Here is a 16,944-nt window from a genome sequence, read left to right as displayed (position 1 = left end):
TTGTTTCACTTCCAAAGATTAATAAAAGCGCTCATCAACAGTTTTTGGATTTCTACGGGACATGATCTGCCACATATGCGAAAAAGTTGCAAGTGATAACAAAATGATAAATGAGAATGATGTATTATTCAGTAAGTGACACAGGGAAACTCGGAAAAAGAAATTCAGAGTGCTCCTATCAGGAGTCGAACCTAAGACCTTCCGAATACTAGTTCGGATGCTCTACCACTGAGCTACAGGAGACTCATTATTCATCGATTACCCATTGATGATCGGTAATAATCAATGACATTGATCATCGATAATATCAATAACTAATAAGCTGATTACTCATTGATGGGATTGATGTCATTGATTAGTTTTGTCTGGTTCCATTCTCGCTCCCAGCTGATAACGAACTTGCTCAGTTTCACCCGTGGGTTAAAACAACAGCGTTATCAAAGATGTCACATTGGACTTCGCGAAAAGAATGGTATAATAACCATTACCACAGGTAAATACTGCTGGACAATGAACATCAGGGGCACCCAACGACAATTTACGCCCAGATCCTTTGAAACGTTATTTTAGGCGATCTGGAGTGGCTTTAAAGCTCTATAGGTTCATTTTAGGCAGCGCTATAATATTTTTATCTGGTCGGTCATTCTAGGGGAACTTGAGCCTTTTCGAAATTAGTGGGGCATTTTTGTCCATTTCCCGAAAACCTTACGTCTTATTTCCTTTCCGAAAATCTTAGCTGACCTTTTTTCGGTACCCGAAACAACATTTTCTTCAATCCGAAAACACTGAGCCTTAAATTTCCCATAACACGGAAGTTCGTGGTGAAAATTCCCTTTAGAAAATTGTAGGGAATTAAGGGCCTTCCGAACAGATAATTTACCGAAACGATCCGTTGGGTGCTCCTGGAACATGCTGAAAGTTAGACCTGTACTGCTCGATAGCCTTCTTTAAATGGTCTCATTGTGATATTTTATCATCGGAGTCAAAATTTCGAAACACGATGGACATAGATATATTAAACGAAAACTACAGGAAATTGCTGCTAATAACTGTCATAACGGAAATATCATTTAAATGGTCACACCTTAGCATTTCATACACGGAATTGACACTAAGCGCCATCTTGCAGAGAATAAACAAACGACACCTCCAGGATCAGCACAATAAACAAGTAGCCTGCTCGATAGTTTTCATTTGTATGGCAACACTTTAAGATTTCATCCACAGACTAAAACGTTACAACCACGTTGTCAAACAAAATGAACGGTAAAAAGTAAATAGGTTCCAACTGATTGATCACACATGGATATTACTTAAATACAACGTTCAAGTGTTTCGTCACTCTGGTTTTGAAATGACTTTCACTTGCAATCTCAAACCTCAACAAAGCAACTTGACCCTGCAAGTTACTAAATTCCAGTTGATTGCGTGACCCAGTTCGATTCGTTAATTTACTCAAGTCTAGAACTGATAACTCAATTGAGAAGTGTATTTGTATAGTTGTGCCTTTTCTCACTCTTAAATTTGCATACACATAATAGTTTGTTAACCTGGTTGACTGAACTAAAATATCATCGCCTTCTCCAGTATCCGAGCATAATCTGTCTGTGAACGACCTGTCTAAAGTTAGAACACCGCGTGAAGTTTTTGCTGAATCTCCGCGTTCTTATCTGCCCACAGCGTTGGTATTGTTTTCACAGTCTTCGGATTGGTTTCAACTCACAGACGCATACAATCAAGGTCATATTAAAACTCGTGACCGAGACTCTTTCCGGTCAGTGTTCATTTCAGAAGCGATGGCCGAAGTGGCACAAATTTCGCTGCTTTTGCTCTCGTCGAGTTTGTTAATAGTAGCTTCGGATCCTCGAGGTAAGACAACCTTCAAGTTTAGTCATGTTGTTTGTTGTTGAAAGGAGTCACTTGATATGTACTTATAATGAACTATTTCATTTGACTTGAATCTTATGCACTCAAGGGAAACGGCGGGAAACCATCTCAGTGTAAATACTGTAGCATTTCAACATCTTTCAGTAACAGATCAAATCAAACCTCGGGACCCGTGTATTACATCATATACTGAGAAATAATAACATACTGACTGCCAGAACGCTCTAGAAGGTCCCGATAAATTTGGATCTTCCATGCTCTAAAAATCGCTTACGGGGCCGATTCCGACTTCCCGTTTGCTTTCCCAGGCACGTGGGTGGATCTAGTGAGGTGCGCAAACAGCTTGGCTGGGCTCCAACCTTATCGATGTTCTTATATGGACGTGACCAAGAAAATCATCAAAGAGTAATGTGTGCCGTAATTTGTTGTCAATTACGTTGCTTCTGACGCAAACAATGTTCTCAGCCTGGGTAATGTTCTTAACATGTTCTTAAAGTTTAGTTAATCTCAGCCTCAACGTTCTTGTTAAAAAAAGGTTGTTATAAAAAAAAAATAAAAATAAGAATTAAAAAAGGTGTATTAATCACGGGAGGGGAGAGCACCAGACACCCAGTATATTGTCATGAAGATGTAAACTGAGTCCAAATTTTGCTAATTAAGTCTTACCTCTTGGTAAACAGAGAGTTTACCACGACACGATGACCTTGGCCAAGCTATTTTAAAAGCAATTGTATCTTATGTAATTAAGAGTGTCAGTTGAGTAAGACTTCCGTCCACGCCTTTGTATTCTTACTTCAGGGTGAATATGGCGCTTCAATACCATCACGCAGTTACAAAAAAAATTCTCTAAAACCGAGAGAAAGAACTCGACTGAAGTTTTGGAAAAAGGCAAAATTGCGATCTGTTCTAGCGCATTTTGGAAACGAAAATTTACGAACTTGAAAAAGGTTAGCCTAACATTTTTCAAGCTGTAATCCATTCCAGCCCAATACTCAGTACAGATATCTATGACCAGGTCAATTATTGACAGTTTTAGTACACTGAGGTAATAGTTTGTAACAACACTGGACCGTTATTTTTTGGGGGGATTTCAAATTACACCAAATCATCGCCACACTTTCCCTTTAACAAGTTTTTAATTTGCTGAACCAAATTCGGTCGCTGACATAATGAAACATCAAGATGACATCTTTGGTGACATATGGAAAACACTCACTTCGTTACCTAGAATAAGCAATTTAAAAGAGTCATACGTTATCAGGACCTTACTGCCCTAGCTGCAAATGTCGGTAACTGTCGAGGCTGCAACCTATCCCAAGATTGACTGTCGTTTACATGATTTTTACAACTGACGTATGAAATTTTTAATATTTAAATATGGTTTACGATGTAAATTTCTATATATTGTAGTTCTTTCATTTTTAGCTAGAGTTAAAATAGGCTATTTAGTTAGGTGTCCACTATTAGTAGAGGGGACTTCTCCCATCAGCTACATTCCTTTTGTGACACAATAATAAAGTTATTATTATTATTATTATTATTATTATTATTATTATTATTATTGTTATTGTTATTGTTATTGTTATTGTTATTGTTATTGTTATTGTTATTGTTATTGTTATTGTTATTATTATTATTATTATTATTATTATTATTATTATTATTATTATTATTATTAAAATTTGACCAATTACAAAGCCGGCATGGTATGTTTTCAAAAAGTAAACAACGTTTGAAGCTAAACACCCGCAGGTCACCCAAATCTAAAGCGGAAAAATCATGTCATTCAAATTTGTACGAAGGGTCAAGTCTCATTTTGTTGTGATTGAATTCCGCAGAAGTGACAACTATTAACTGTACGGCGAAGTACATATATAAATAGAAAAACATGTGATGTTTTTTCCTAACCTCTAAAGGTAAAAAAAGGTAAAATTTGAAGATGATGCTATACTTGGTCCTCTCTTTTTAAAGTACATTTTATACGCTTTTATTATGAAACTTTTGTTGCATTTTTTGTCAGAATTTTTTTTAGTTAACGGGTAATTCCCTTTTATAGGTCAGAAGGATAATTATAATATTGTCACGAACCAAATCTCAGTAATTTTAAGTGTTTAGTTTCAAAACAGTTTTCGCACTAAATTAAGCGGCTATTAATAAAGCATTTGTTAAAACTTTCCGTATTTACGCGTGAGATTTCGTTGATTTGTCCTACATTCAGGGTGAAGGTCACAGAGTGGATACAAAGGAGTGCCCATGATACTTTTCCATAACTTCACATCCCTCTCATTAATAATCTGCTGGATTGGTAAGGCATGTTGGAATGTATCCAAATCTGAGTGCTCTTTTTTTGTAGCCTGTCCATTTGGCTCAGATACTTGGTATATAAAGCTACACTCCACACCCTTATACAATATGTAAAGAGTGACATAATCAGGGTGTTAAATATATGATGGAGATCCTATATTTAGTAGCCTTTAGCTTTGCATACTCGAAAAATACGCGTACGTCTAAGAGCCAATTGTATATCCCAATTGGTAAGATAAGCCCTGAAAGGTAACTCCAAGTAGCCTCAAAGATAATGAAAGCCATGGTCCTCCTAGCCTTCCACGCAGTCGTTCTTTGGAACTCGCATTACCTCCTCCCCGCAAACGTCCTCCTGGTTCTGGATTATTGTGATGTTGTATGGCATGAATGTGGACAAGGAAACAGTGAAGAGATTGAACGACTTCAGAGACGAGCAGCTAGGATCGTCTTCTTCAAAGATGCCCGTAAACTATCAACCGATCAAATTTTGACCAATCGGCAGGGCTGGAAACCTCTCTATTTTAGAAGGCGGACACACATTTTAAGATTTGTTAATGAATGCATTTCAAATAGAGTTCCCAGATACCTTCTTAATTATTTTAATGTGAGAAACCATGACATTCACCACTACAAAACTAGAACTAATGACCTTAATTTTGGAAAAAGCTAACTTCGAATGCACCAAGCGCGCTTTTTTCTACATAGGTGCAAAAACAATTTTAAAAATTCTTCGAATTTATAACTGTTTGAAACTTCCTTTTAATGTTCCTATCCTAGAATATTTGTGATCTCCTTTTATTCATTTATTTGTTTATTTATTTATTTTTTTTAACAGGACCTGCATGAGTATCAGTTTCCTTCTTAAACCTGATGCAGCAATCCTGTATAAACATGTTTGAATTATTATTAATATTATTATATATTATTATTATTATTATTATTATTATTATTATTATTATTATTATTATTATTATTATTATTATTATACTTCTCAAATCCCAGGAGACCAAGAGCAAACAGAGCAAAGTGAAAACAATGTAAGTAGACCGGGATGCCTTCCAGACTACAATACTGTTAACAAACCGTCTATGTTCAACTGGGGAAAACGAAGTGATGGTTTTGCAATTGTTATACCGACCTCGATCATAACAGATGCCTATAACGAGATTGCAACGTGGAGAAAGAACGTATTTCTTGTGCCATATGGGAAAGTAGGAAGGGACTTTATTTTTTTCTGAAGCATCTCCGCGGGCCGGAATCTCAAATCCTCGAATCTGATTGGCTAATCGCGCTCTCGTAACCGGTCCAGCTTTTTACGATACGGACCACGGTCCGGATTCTTGTCCGCGCTATTCGTGGCAAATTGAAATTGTTGCGAAAGTCTACAAACAAAGGCAACAGTTACACGTAAACAACTTCCTGTGGAAATATGTAAGGAAAATATAAATTCTGAAGAAGACGGATTCAGACGAGAGTAAATGTGTACACAGCGAAAGTGAATTTTACTACCCAGAAGAAGAAACCCCCAACGAAACGACGGCATTAAAATATGAAGAAGTTGAACAAGACAGGCAATTAAGCAAAATTCAAGATTTTATTCACCCACTTCGCCCTGATAATACTAAAAAAAAAGACAACTTACGATCTGAACATTTGGCGAAGATATTGTTCCTCAGTTGGAGAGACAAGAACCTTGGAAAACATTCCTCTTAACGAGCTCAACATTCTGCTGTGCAGATTTTTCATGGACGTCCGTAAAAAAGACGGCGGAGTGTACGAGCCAGGTACACTTGCATCGCTCCAGAGAAGTATTCAGCGCTAGTTCATTTGTATCTAAAGTTCGCCAGCCTTCGTCCTGAAGAAATGAAGAGACCCGAGGCGTCTTTCTTCCTGGCAATAAACCACAAAAGAAAGCCTGCAGATCCGGTGTGGTACAGTCGAGCTCCTCTCGGAAAACACAAGATCGGAGAATTTTTGACGAAGGCTGCGAAGAATGCAGGACTGCCTGGAAATGTAACCAACCATTCTGTGCGAAAAACCTGCATTTCATGTTAATTATGTAGCTCAGCCGAGTGGACATAAGAATTTAAAAAGCTTAGATTCCTACAAAACTGCTTCCGACGACCACCAGCACAAGATGTCCTTGCTACTGAGCAGCGAAACGAAATCTCCCATTTTTTCAAACGATGCACCGCTTAATCGAGCAGTCAAAACCTCGCAGCACCCATTCAAGCCGAGAAAAGACAAGCAAGCTTCTTCAGGCGAGGATCCCTTCACTGGTTTTTTTGCTGGTTCGAACATCAGTAAAATTGAAGGCTGCACGTTCAATTTCTCTTTCACAGCACCTTGCAGCAGTGGCCAGTGAAAGCTCGGCTCGGTCAAAGCCGCGAAAACGCCACATTGTCATCTCAGATGACTCAGACTCAGATTAACTTGAACTTGCTTTTGGAAAGTTAGTTTTCACAAATCCAGGGACACAAAGAACATGTATCGAGCCGTTAAGAAAAGTAAACTTCGCCGTGTTTGAGTCTTCATTCATAATTTTTATCATTCGATCGATATTTTTAGACCTTTTGGACATGCTTGTCATCATTTGCAGCGTGGCAACATTCATCCACTTTTGACGTTTGACAGATGATTGTCATTTCAATGACTCTTAAATGTTTTTTTCTTTTTTTACATGATGACTTGCGAGTGAAAATAAAATTAAACTTCCTATAAACATGCCACTTAAATTGATGCCCTATTTACATTTGTTTCATAGGATTTTGTTACCACTTTCCTCCTCCAGCCTTAAACTTACACTCTTACAAACGTCCCAGCGAAAAAAAGCAAACAAACAGAAAAAAGTAAATAAGTTACTTACCGGTCTAGGCCGGTCCGTATGGGAAAAAACTGTGCCCTTGGGCACAATTTTTTCCCATACGGACCTCCCGCCCGGTAAATAACATATATTTATTGATCAAATAACATTCCACATTAATAACTGGAATAGCGGCTCCGACAATCAGCACATATGCCTCAAAGCAGCCTTTGTGCTCCTTGCTCTAGGGCTTCAAAAACCAAACGCGAAGTCCAAGGCAAAAGATCACCAGGAGGTATTGTCTAAGCGCCTTACGCATTGGAGACAAGGTGAAATCACAAGCTACTACGCGAAGGTAGAATTATTCAAGATCGTATCGGGAAACTCAAGGCATCTGATCCGCCCGATAGATCTAAGGTTTTTTGCCAAGCTTGTGCTCGAAGGCCAAATCAACTCAGCGCTGCGCTTCCTGAATGAAACGACCAGCGGTGGTGTGCTAGCGCTAACAGACGAGGTCATGACGCAGCTAAAACAGAAACATCCCATTCCACAACCAGCAAAACTAGGCTCGTTACTCTTCGGGCCGATCGACGATGAGTTTTCGGAATCAGTGTACTTAGAAATTAATGGTGAGATGGTCAGGCAGGCTGCTTTGAGAACAAAGGGAGCAGGAGGCCCCTCTGGGGTTGACGCGAATGGTTTCAGATGAATCCTCACCTGTATGTCCTTTAAACAGTCATCTTTAAGGCTATGTGAGGCAATCGCAACCATGATGAGGTCTGTATGTACTCAATACATCGACCCTACGACCATAGAGCCCCTGGTGGCTAGCCGCCTGATTCCACTGGATAAAGGCGAAGGCGCTGTCAGACCTATAGGAGTCGGTGAGGTTATTAGGAGAGTCTGTGGAAAGTGCGTAATGATGGTCGCCTAAAAGGATGTTGTCGAGGCTAGCGGCTCACTTCAGCTGTGTGCCAGACAACAATCTGGAAGCGATGCTGCAATACACGCTATTCATGCTGTATTTGAAGCAGATGACACGGATGCCGTACTTCTCATTGATGCTTCTAATGCATTCAACGCCCTTAACAGAGCAGCCGCACTGCATAACATCCGCGTTCTATGCCCTGTAATCGCAGCCTACGCCATTAATACCTACAGACAGCCAGCTCGGCTATTTATCACTGGCGGTAAAGAGATCGTGTCAGCAGAAGAAACAACACAGGGTGACCCCCTTGCTATGGGTCTATATGCCTTGAGCATTCAGCCCCTAATTACAAGCCTACAAGTAGCGTCCAGTGTGAAGCAATGCTGGTTTGCAGATGATGCCGGTGGAGCGAGCTCTATAACAGAAATTAAGAAGTGGTGGGATGTCCTTAGCACCCTTGGTCCAGAATTTGGGTACTTTCCAAACGACAAGAAATGCTGGATTATCGAAAAAACCAGCCAAGGAAGAAAGTGTCAGAGAAGCTTCCCGAGGGTATTTAGAGGAATATGTCAGCGAAAAGGTGTCCAATTGGGTCAATGAAGTAGCGACGTTAGCAGAATTTGCTCTATCTCAACCACAAGCGTGCTACGCAGCCTACACCTTTGGCTTGAAACATTGGTGGACGTATTTTTTAAGAACTCTCCCCGACATTCAGGATCTACTAGAGCCACTAGAGAATGCAATATCCCAGGTGCTCATTCCTGCGATTACTGAGCGTAAGTGTAATCTGCTAGATAGGACCATTCTAGCGCTGCCAGTCTGCCTAGGTGGTCTTGGTTTTGGAAATCCGTGCCTTAAAGCAAGCCGCGTGTACGCTTCCTCAGTCAAAGTAACAACACCCCTCGTTGAACAAATCGTATCTCAGTCACACGAGCTACCAGAAGATTCCCTCGTAAAATCAGCACAACAGGCAGTAACAAGGGAAAGATCAAAGGAACTCGTAGACAGAACAGAGCGTATTAAGGAGATGGCACCATGTAAGACTAAGCGAGCACTGAATCTGGCGGTGGAAAAAGGATCACCGGCGTGGCTTACAGTCCTCCCTCTTAAAGATCTGGGTTTTAACCTCAATAAAAGGCAGTTCCGCGACGCTGTTAAACTACGCTATGACTGGCCAATAGATGACATCCCTTCCACATGTGCCTGTGGGGAAGTTTTTACAGTTGACCACTCCATGATCTGTAAACTAGGAGGTTTCGTCATTCAGCGTCACAATGAGCTCAGAGATCTGGAGGCTGAACTCCTGAGTACAGTTTGCAGTAACGTTGAGACTGAGCCAGTTCTCCTAGACATCTCTGGAGAACAGTTAAGAAGAGGATCCAACAAAGCACAAGATGCGAGATTGGATATCCATGCACGTGGGTTCTGGGAGCAACGACAATCGGCATTCTTTGATGCAAGGGTTTGCCACCCCAATGCTGAATCGTATAAGGACCTGGAGCTGCAACAGATCTATCGTACGCATGAGAATGAGAAAAAGCGCCTGTACTCAAGGAGAGTTCTCGACATTGAGCATGGAACATTTACATCTTGGTCTTCACTACAACCGGCGGTATGGGCAATGAATGCTTGAGATACCATAGTCGATTAGCGGAGCTGATTGCTATCAAGAAAGGGGAGCAATATGCCAAAACCATGTCATGGATCAGAAGCCGAATTTCATTCGCACTGTTAAGATCTGCACTCGTCTGTCTTAGAGGTTCTAGGACATTACGAAGAATTCAACGTGACATCAAGAACGCGGACATTGACATTGAAACTGCAGAAGGGGCCATTTGAGAGATGCGTATTTTGTTTATTATTTTTTTTTTGTTCTTTCCTTTTTATCAAGTGGAACTGATTTTAAAATGCCGAATTTCATTTTTTTAAAACTTCATGACATTTGTTTTTTTTTTTCTTTTTTCTTTACAAAAACATTATTGCCTGAAAAAATTATCTTTTTTTTTAATCGAAATGAAATGTGAAAAGGTTTTTAATAGCTCTTTTTTATATACTTTTAACTTGTAAATAGTAATTTGTGTGGAATATTTTAATAAAGTTTATTAATTATTATTAATAAAAATAAAAAAATACTATTATTATTACTTTAAATAATAATTGAATGTAATTATTATGTAAATTATTATTATTATTATTGTTATTTTTATTATTATTATTATTATTATTTTTATTATTATTATAATTATTATTAATTTTATTATTATTATTATTATTATTATTATTATTATTATTATTATTATTATTATTATTATTATTATTATTCAGAATGTGATCATATGAGTTTTGATGAAATCGGAAAGAAATCTAGGAAACGGATGTATTGCCTGTCACAGCTCAAACGCTCTGGTCTCGGCACACAGGAGTTAATTCAATTTTATCGAACTTGTATTCGTCCCCTTACTGAATACGCTTGTCCAGTATTCCATGATAGTCTTCCAAAGTACCTTTCAGAAGAGTTAGAGAGGATCCAAAGGAAGGCAATGCGCGTCATTTTTCCTTTCAAGCCCTACCAAGAAGCCTTGGCTCAGGCTGGTCTTGAAACTCTTCAGCAAGAAGACAATCACTGACGAACAAGTCTTTTTCAAAGATCACAGAAGACAGGAACAATACACTCCATGTTCTACTCCCAGAGAGGAACACCTGTCATTACAATTTGAGGAAGAAACGAAAATTCAACGCAAATTTTAAGACAAATAGATTAAAGAACTCATTCCTTCTTAGTAATGCGCTCAAATTGTAATTTTTGTCATTTTATAGCAGTTTTTAACCTTTGTAATTTTTTAAATTTTTAAATGTTATTGTAAAAAAACTATGTAATTCAACCCTCGGGTTGCAATTTAGTTTTAATAAAGCATCTATCTATCTATCTATCTATCTATCTATCTATCTATCTATCTATCTATCTATCTATCTATCTATCTATCTACCTACCTACCTACCTACCTACCTACCTACCTACCTACCTACCTACCTACCTACCTACCTACCTATCTATCTATCTATCTATCTATCTATCTATCTATCTATCTATCTATCTATCTATCTATCTATCTATCTATCTATCTATCTATCTATCTATCTATCTATCTATCTATATTACTTGCTTTATGCTACTAACTGGCCCTGGTGGAGCCTTGCTTCTAAGATTTATCAGATAGTCTTCTGCCCACGTCTTGATATTTTCAACTTCCACTGAAGCATAACATGCGACACTAGGTACTAGAAGTAATGTCATCGATCAATAACATTAACCATAATGATGAAAAGCTCCGGCCCCGTTTGTTGCCGTTCAGTTGTAAATTGCCGAGAGGCGATATACACACAAGAAGCTAAAGAGTACACTGACCTACCGGCGAATTCTCACTTTGCTTTTGTCATCGTCAACGATTCTAAACTCGTTTTTGTATTCGTCTAAGGTGATCAATTTAGAAAAGCGTAATTTTTTTGGCGTCAAACATTCTATGTGATTACCTTTATGCAACCTAAATAGCATCAATAATATCGTAAGCAGCAACAAACCCAGAGTAGGCCAATTTGGCGTCAATATGAAGACAAAGAAAACAATGACCTAATTGATCAGTCTAGGATATGAAGCGGGAGAAAAATCGACGTTTAGCAACCTAAAGGATAATAAAGTTCTTTTATGTGACAGTTCGATTGGTGAATGAAGCTGGTCATGGTGGTTTGGCATCTAGAGGCCGAGTAGAAGTGCTCTACAATGGAATCTGGGGAACAGTATGTGATGACCTCTGGGATTTAAACGACGCTAACGTTGTTTGCCGTCAGCTGGGGTTTCCAGGAGCTGTAGCAGCAGACACTATCGCGACTTTTGGGCCAGGAAAAGGGGAAATATGGATGGATAACGTACAGTGTATAGGAAATGAGAGTTCATTAACAGAATGTGCCCGCAGCGGATGGGGAGCACACAACTGTGGTCACAGTGAAGATGCCGGTGTGATATGTATCACAGGTGATGCAATTAGCAACTAGATTTTATTTTGCCATGCTTCTGTACTCTGATGACACATAGATGACGTCTAAAAAGTGGTGCGAACAAAGAAGCACCGGCTACGAGCCGCGGGCGAGTAGCGCAACTATTTGTTACCACGTTTTGGCGTCCTCTATGCTTTATCACAGTACAGAACGTCGAGAAAAAAAAGCTATGTATTAGTTTTACAAAATAACCAACACATTTCGTGAGCGAGCATCACGTTGACTGAGCCGAGTCAAACACTTTCAAGCAAATTTCTAGATTACTGCAAACAAGTAATTGTGATCCTCTGAAATTTAGTAGTGAAGCCTAGAGAATGTCACAAACGATATTTTAAAATCTAACCTTGATTTCACAAGGGATTTCTGACTGCAGAATATCACAACAAGTCAGTCGCTTCACTGTGATTTGTGATCGATTACCCTTCAATAACGGATTCCTTCCTTTTCGTATCAATCGCTTCAGAAATTTGGGTTTAGTTTTAAAGAAAATCTACAGCTTTCTTGAGCAAAATGCCAGCTCAAAATTTTGTATGACTTAAAACCAAATTTGTTTCGTTTTTCGAAGGGAAAAATTTTGTTTAAACTGTAAGCATTTTTGCAAAGCAAACTAGTAAATTCCGGGACTAATTCAATATTTCATTCCTTAAAGCTTTCTACAATTTAAATTTCCAGTTTTATTACACCCATTTTGAAATCACTGGTGATCCCTGCAATCTGATTGGCTCTCAACAGTGCGATTTATTCCCAAATTGCACCATTTTTTGCTCTAAATCGCATCCTTTCTTTAGCCCATCAAAGTGGAAATGAAGTAACATCAATAGAATATTAATAATATTGACAATGATAGTCTGTAATTTCAAAATAGGTGTAATAAAGTGGTAATTGAACTTTGTCTCGTGCAATTTTGGTCTGAAATCATACTTGTGATTTCAAATCAAACTCGCGCTGCGCGCTCGTTCGATTTTGAAATCACGCGTATGATTTCAGACCAAATTGCACTCCAGTCAGTTCAATTACCATTATAAACATCCGAACAAATCAAACTGTATAAGCTCACACAAATTTATCTTCAAAGACTACAAACGATTTGCAAACACAGGGAATAGCATTTGAAGTAATTTGTTTTAACGTTCTCATTGGGTATGTTACAAGCTTGAAGCTGACACCTCCCCAGCCGTTTTTCTTGTTTGACGGGAGAAACGCGAGGGAGATCCGCGCAGGGGAAGATTGGAAGGAGGAAGAAGAAGTCTGGAGCCTATATCCTCTAGAAACTGAAATGACGGGTATTTAATGGTTTAATCGTTCTTCATTTCGTAGTTCGTTTGGCTGGTGGTGGCAACAAAACATACCAGGGCCGAGTGGAACTGTTTTTAAATGGAGCTTGGGGAACAGTGTGTGATGACGAATGGGATATGAACGATGCAAGCGTATTTTGCCGTGAGCTTGGGTTTCCAAAAGCTCTGACTGCAACCAAGCCCGCTGTTTTCGGGACTGGAGGAAATGGAACTATATGGACGAATAACGTACGATGTGCAGGAAATGAAAGTTCTTTAACACAGTGTGCCCATAATGGATGGGAAAAGGGGACCTGTCACAGTAAATATGCCGAAGCAGCGTGCAGCCCAGGTAAAACAAACATTTTTACTCAAAACTGTCTTAGCGTGAAACCAGTTAAATTTATAATCATTATGATCATCCACAGGAGTATAGTCCTGAGAAGGACTGTTTGAGGCTACATTGACTGACGTTTTGACAAAGTAGAGCGGAAGTCATCATTAGTATCAAGCAAATTGTGGATCGTCAGTAGATGGTATAAATGTCTCTGGTTATTGACCTCATTGGTCAACGAAATTGAGCCGTCTTATTGGCCTATTGTTAGTGAAGCCATGATGTTGTTGGCTGTGAAGACTGTAAAAAGTGATTACAAGAACAAGGAACCTAGCGTTACTAACAACGACGTGATTCCTGTTACTGCCGCGGACCTTACATCGAAGGCACTTCTGAAAATATCGAACGGATCTTACAACCCTACATGATCCGTGTAGCTCACAAGCCTATCAATATTTTGCGACAATCATTGACGAACGTAAAGAACAGAAACAAACCAAGCGAATGACTGAGGCAGTTTACAATGCTGTGACTGTCAGGCCATTTGCATTGTTGAGACTGGTAGAAATTTGAACAGACCAGTAACTGAACACAACTGATAAGCGACAATCAGATTGCTGAAGACCATTTACAAAAGAACCACTGAATCGACTAGGACTCTGCCGAGTACGTTACGCACAGTGCCGAGGATTACTATCAACGACTCACTGTGGAAAGCTAGTTGCTAACCTCACAAAAGACTAAAATGACAACGTTAACAAAAGAGACGAACAATAGACAAAGCGACTAATGGCCAATTTAACTTTAGTTATTAACTCTGTTGATAAACCAAACATTCGTTTCTACTCCCCACCGACGCAGCGCGCACCTATTTTACTTGAAGCAAGACGCTAATAATAACCTACTTTTCTTCGACAGTTCGCTTGGCAGGTGGACAGTTGGCATATGAAGGCCGAGTGGAAGTGTTCTACAAGGGAATCTGGGGAACAGTATGTGATAACTACTGGGATCTACATGACGCCACGGTTGTTTGCCATCAGCTTGAGTTTCCAGCAGCAATAGCAGCAAAAACGTCTGCGACTTTCTGGAAAGGAAGAGGAAAAGTATGGATGGATAGAGTAATGTGTACAGGAAATGAAAGTTCCTTATTAGACTGTGACCACAGCGGATGGGGAATAAACAAATGTAATCACGATGAAGATGCAGGTGTAATATGTAGTACCGGTGGTAAGGAACATCTTTAGTTATAATGGCAGTTTGAAGTTTGTTGTTAATTTTGAACCTAATAATAGGAATGCAGACGATATGTTATCATTAAGAAACGTTTGATCTTTGTTTATTACCAATTAATTATAATAAAAAGGGGAACCTTGTCTACATTATGCCGATCAATAGGATAATAACTATCTTAAAGTAATTATAATGATTGTGGAGCACTGTCTCAGTCGAAAAGAAATGTTTTAGTGTTCATGCAAAATGCTCGGTTGATAAAATATTTATACTCAACAAGCCACGGGAAATTTTCTATTTTGTAGGGCCAATTGACGCGCTGCAATTTAACGGACGATTTGTTTTTCTGTTGGTGTCAGTGTGGAGTAAAAATCGGCCCGATTTAAAAAGTCTGACTTTTTATAAATTGGACCGACTTTTGTCAGCTCACTCATTTCTTTTATAAATAGGGCCAAAGCAGCTAGATTAATTGGTACGTGTATATTAGCCTTTATACGTTCAAAGTTACTGTTGTTGAAAGACCTCTCTTCCAAGAACGTATTTATGCATCAAAGTTTAGTACTTTGGTAGCTATGAGAAAGGTATACACACCTGCAAAATGACGGGGTTTTGACAAACTTTAATCATATGTTATTTCGCAGTTCGGTTGGTTGATGTCGGAAATAATTTATACCAGGGCCGAGTCGAAGTGTTCATCAACAAAACTTGGGGAACAGTGTGTGACGACGAATGGGATTTACGGGACGCAAGCGTAGTTTGCCATCAGCTTGGATATGGAAGAGCTCTGACTGCAGCCAAGTCTGCAACTTTCGGGAGAGGACAAGGGAAGATATGGATGAATAACGTACGATGTACAGGAAATGAAAGTTCATTAACACAGTGCGCCCATAATGGATTGAATAAAGGGAACTGTTCACATAGCAAAGATGCCGGTACAGTCTGCTCTCAAGGTAATTATAAAAACCAAACATATTAAATCAATGAAATCAGAAGTGTTTGAATATATATATATATATATATATAATGCAAGAGATAGGTTATTCGGTCATTTATTCGCTACTCCGAGTTTCATGCTTCTTGTGAAGGAATCATCACTATTTTTGGATTATATATATATATATCTGTCTGAATTTAAAAGAACATACCCTCAGAAATCTATGATTTTTGTTAACTTTACTTAACATATAACTTGTTTTTTTTTTATTATTATTTTTTTATTTCCCATTAAATGTAGGGATGTACAATACAAGAGTCACCAGCAGTCATTTAAAAGACAAAAGCTATTCTTTTCCTTACCACCCCCCCCCTCCCCCCCCATCCCCGAAACTACCCGATGTAGAGTCATTTAATTGTTTTGCCCAGCTAGCCCCATTCTCTCTCAAACGTTTATACACGGCACAACGAACTCGCTTTGAATTCGGCGCGGTCTTAGCTGAGAAGAAATTCGTTAGCCCTAGCGTTTTGTTTGGCTTCCTGAAGCAAAGTTTTCCTGAGGACATCATTAAGTCTAATGACGGAATAAGTCTTACGAGTGCAGTTCCTGTCTCGTCTAATATGCTTGCTACCAGTAGTCCTGTTTTTCAGCTAAACGGGTAAACTTTAGTTACTCGGGCTTGGACGAAGGCTGGCATATTTTGGGCTTTGCTTGAGGAGGTGACAGTCTTTGGCTTTAAAAAGTAGCTCTTAGGGATGATTTCTAGTCGGGCAAGATGAAATTATCGGGAATTTTTCACCTGGCCAAAGACTTAGTTTATTTTCTTGTTGAAAACCGCCATGTGTGTTCCCCGTTCCAATCTTTTTGCCAACATCCGGGACTTAAAGCTATATCACTAAACACGAACAAGAAATGGCAAGGATTTTCTCTTCAAAAAGCGTGAGTTTGAAAAGCTATTCGATTATTTTTCGCCGTTATAACTGTAGCGTTGTTAGGCTAGTGATCGATTAGTCGAGAGGTGCGGTTTGGGGTCGGATTTCCGGACTCAATGTCATAAATAATTTCCAGATGTCGTTCGGCGTGATTCGTTTCGATTTGTAAATATAGAAGAGATTCGGAAAATCAATTTAGAACGCTGTCTTGCTCCGATTAAGCCGATTCTGTTGTAGAAAGCTAGACTGGACCGCTAAAAGACCG

The 16,944-nt window shown here is 39.1% G+C and overlaps 1 protein-coding gene and 1 pseudogene across 1 annotated transcript; both read left to right on the top strand.

Moving 5' to 3' along the window:
* Positions 1 to 1,480: 1,480 nt before the first annotated feature.
* Positions 1,481 to 15,789, top strand: LOC146479981 (scavenger receptor cysteine-rich domain-containing group B protein-like). The gene is made up of 5 exons (XM_085110176.1): positions 1,481 to 1,869; positions 11,635 to 11,952; positions 13,293 to 13,601; positions 14,502 to 14,810; positions 15,455 to 15,789. The coding sequence occupies exons 1-5, from the start codon at positions 1,797 to 1,799 to the stop codon at positions 15,787 to 15,789; spliced, it is 1,344 nt and encodes a 447-aa protein (XP_084966302.1). The 5' UTR covers positions 1,481 to 1,796.
* Positions 5,280 to 9,939, top strand: LOC146479982 (uncharacterized; annotated as a pseudogene).
* Positions 15,790 to 16,944: the final 1,155 nt, after the last annotated feature.

This window comes from Pavona decussata, unplaced genomic scaffold (assembly GCF_977016875.1).
Source record: "Pavona decussata unplaced genomic scaffold, jaPavDecu1.1 SCAFFOLD_57, whole genome shotgun sequence".
Taxonomy (NCBI): Eukaryota; Metazoa; Cnidaria; class Anthozoa; order Scleractinia; family Agariciidae; genus Pavona; species Pavona decussata.
The sequence above is the reverse complement of the archived record's forward strand: the minus strand, read 5'-3'. Positions and strand labels throughout refer to the sequence as shown.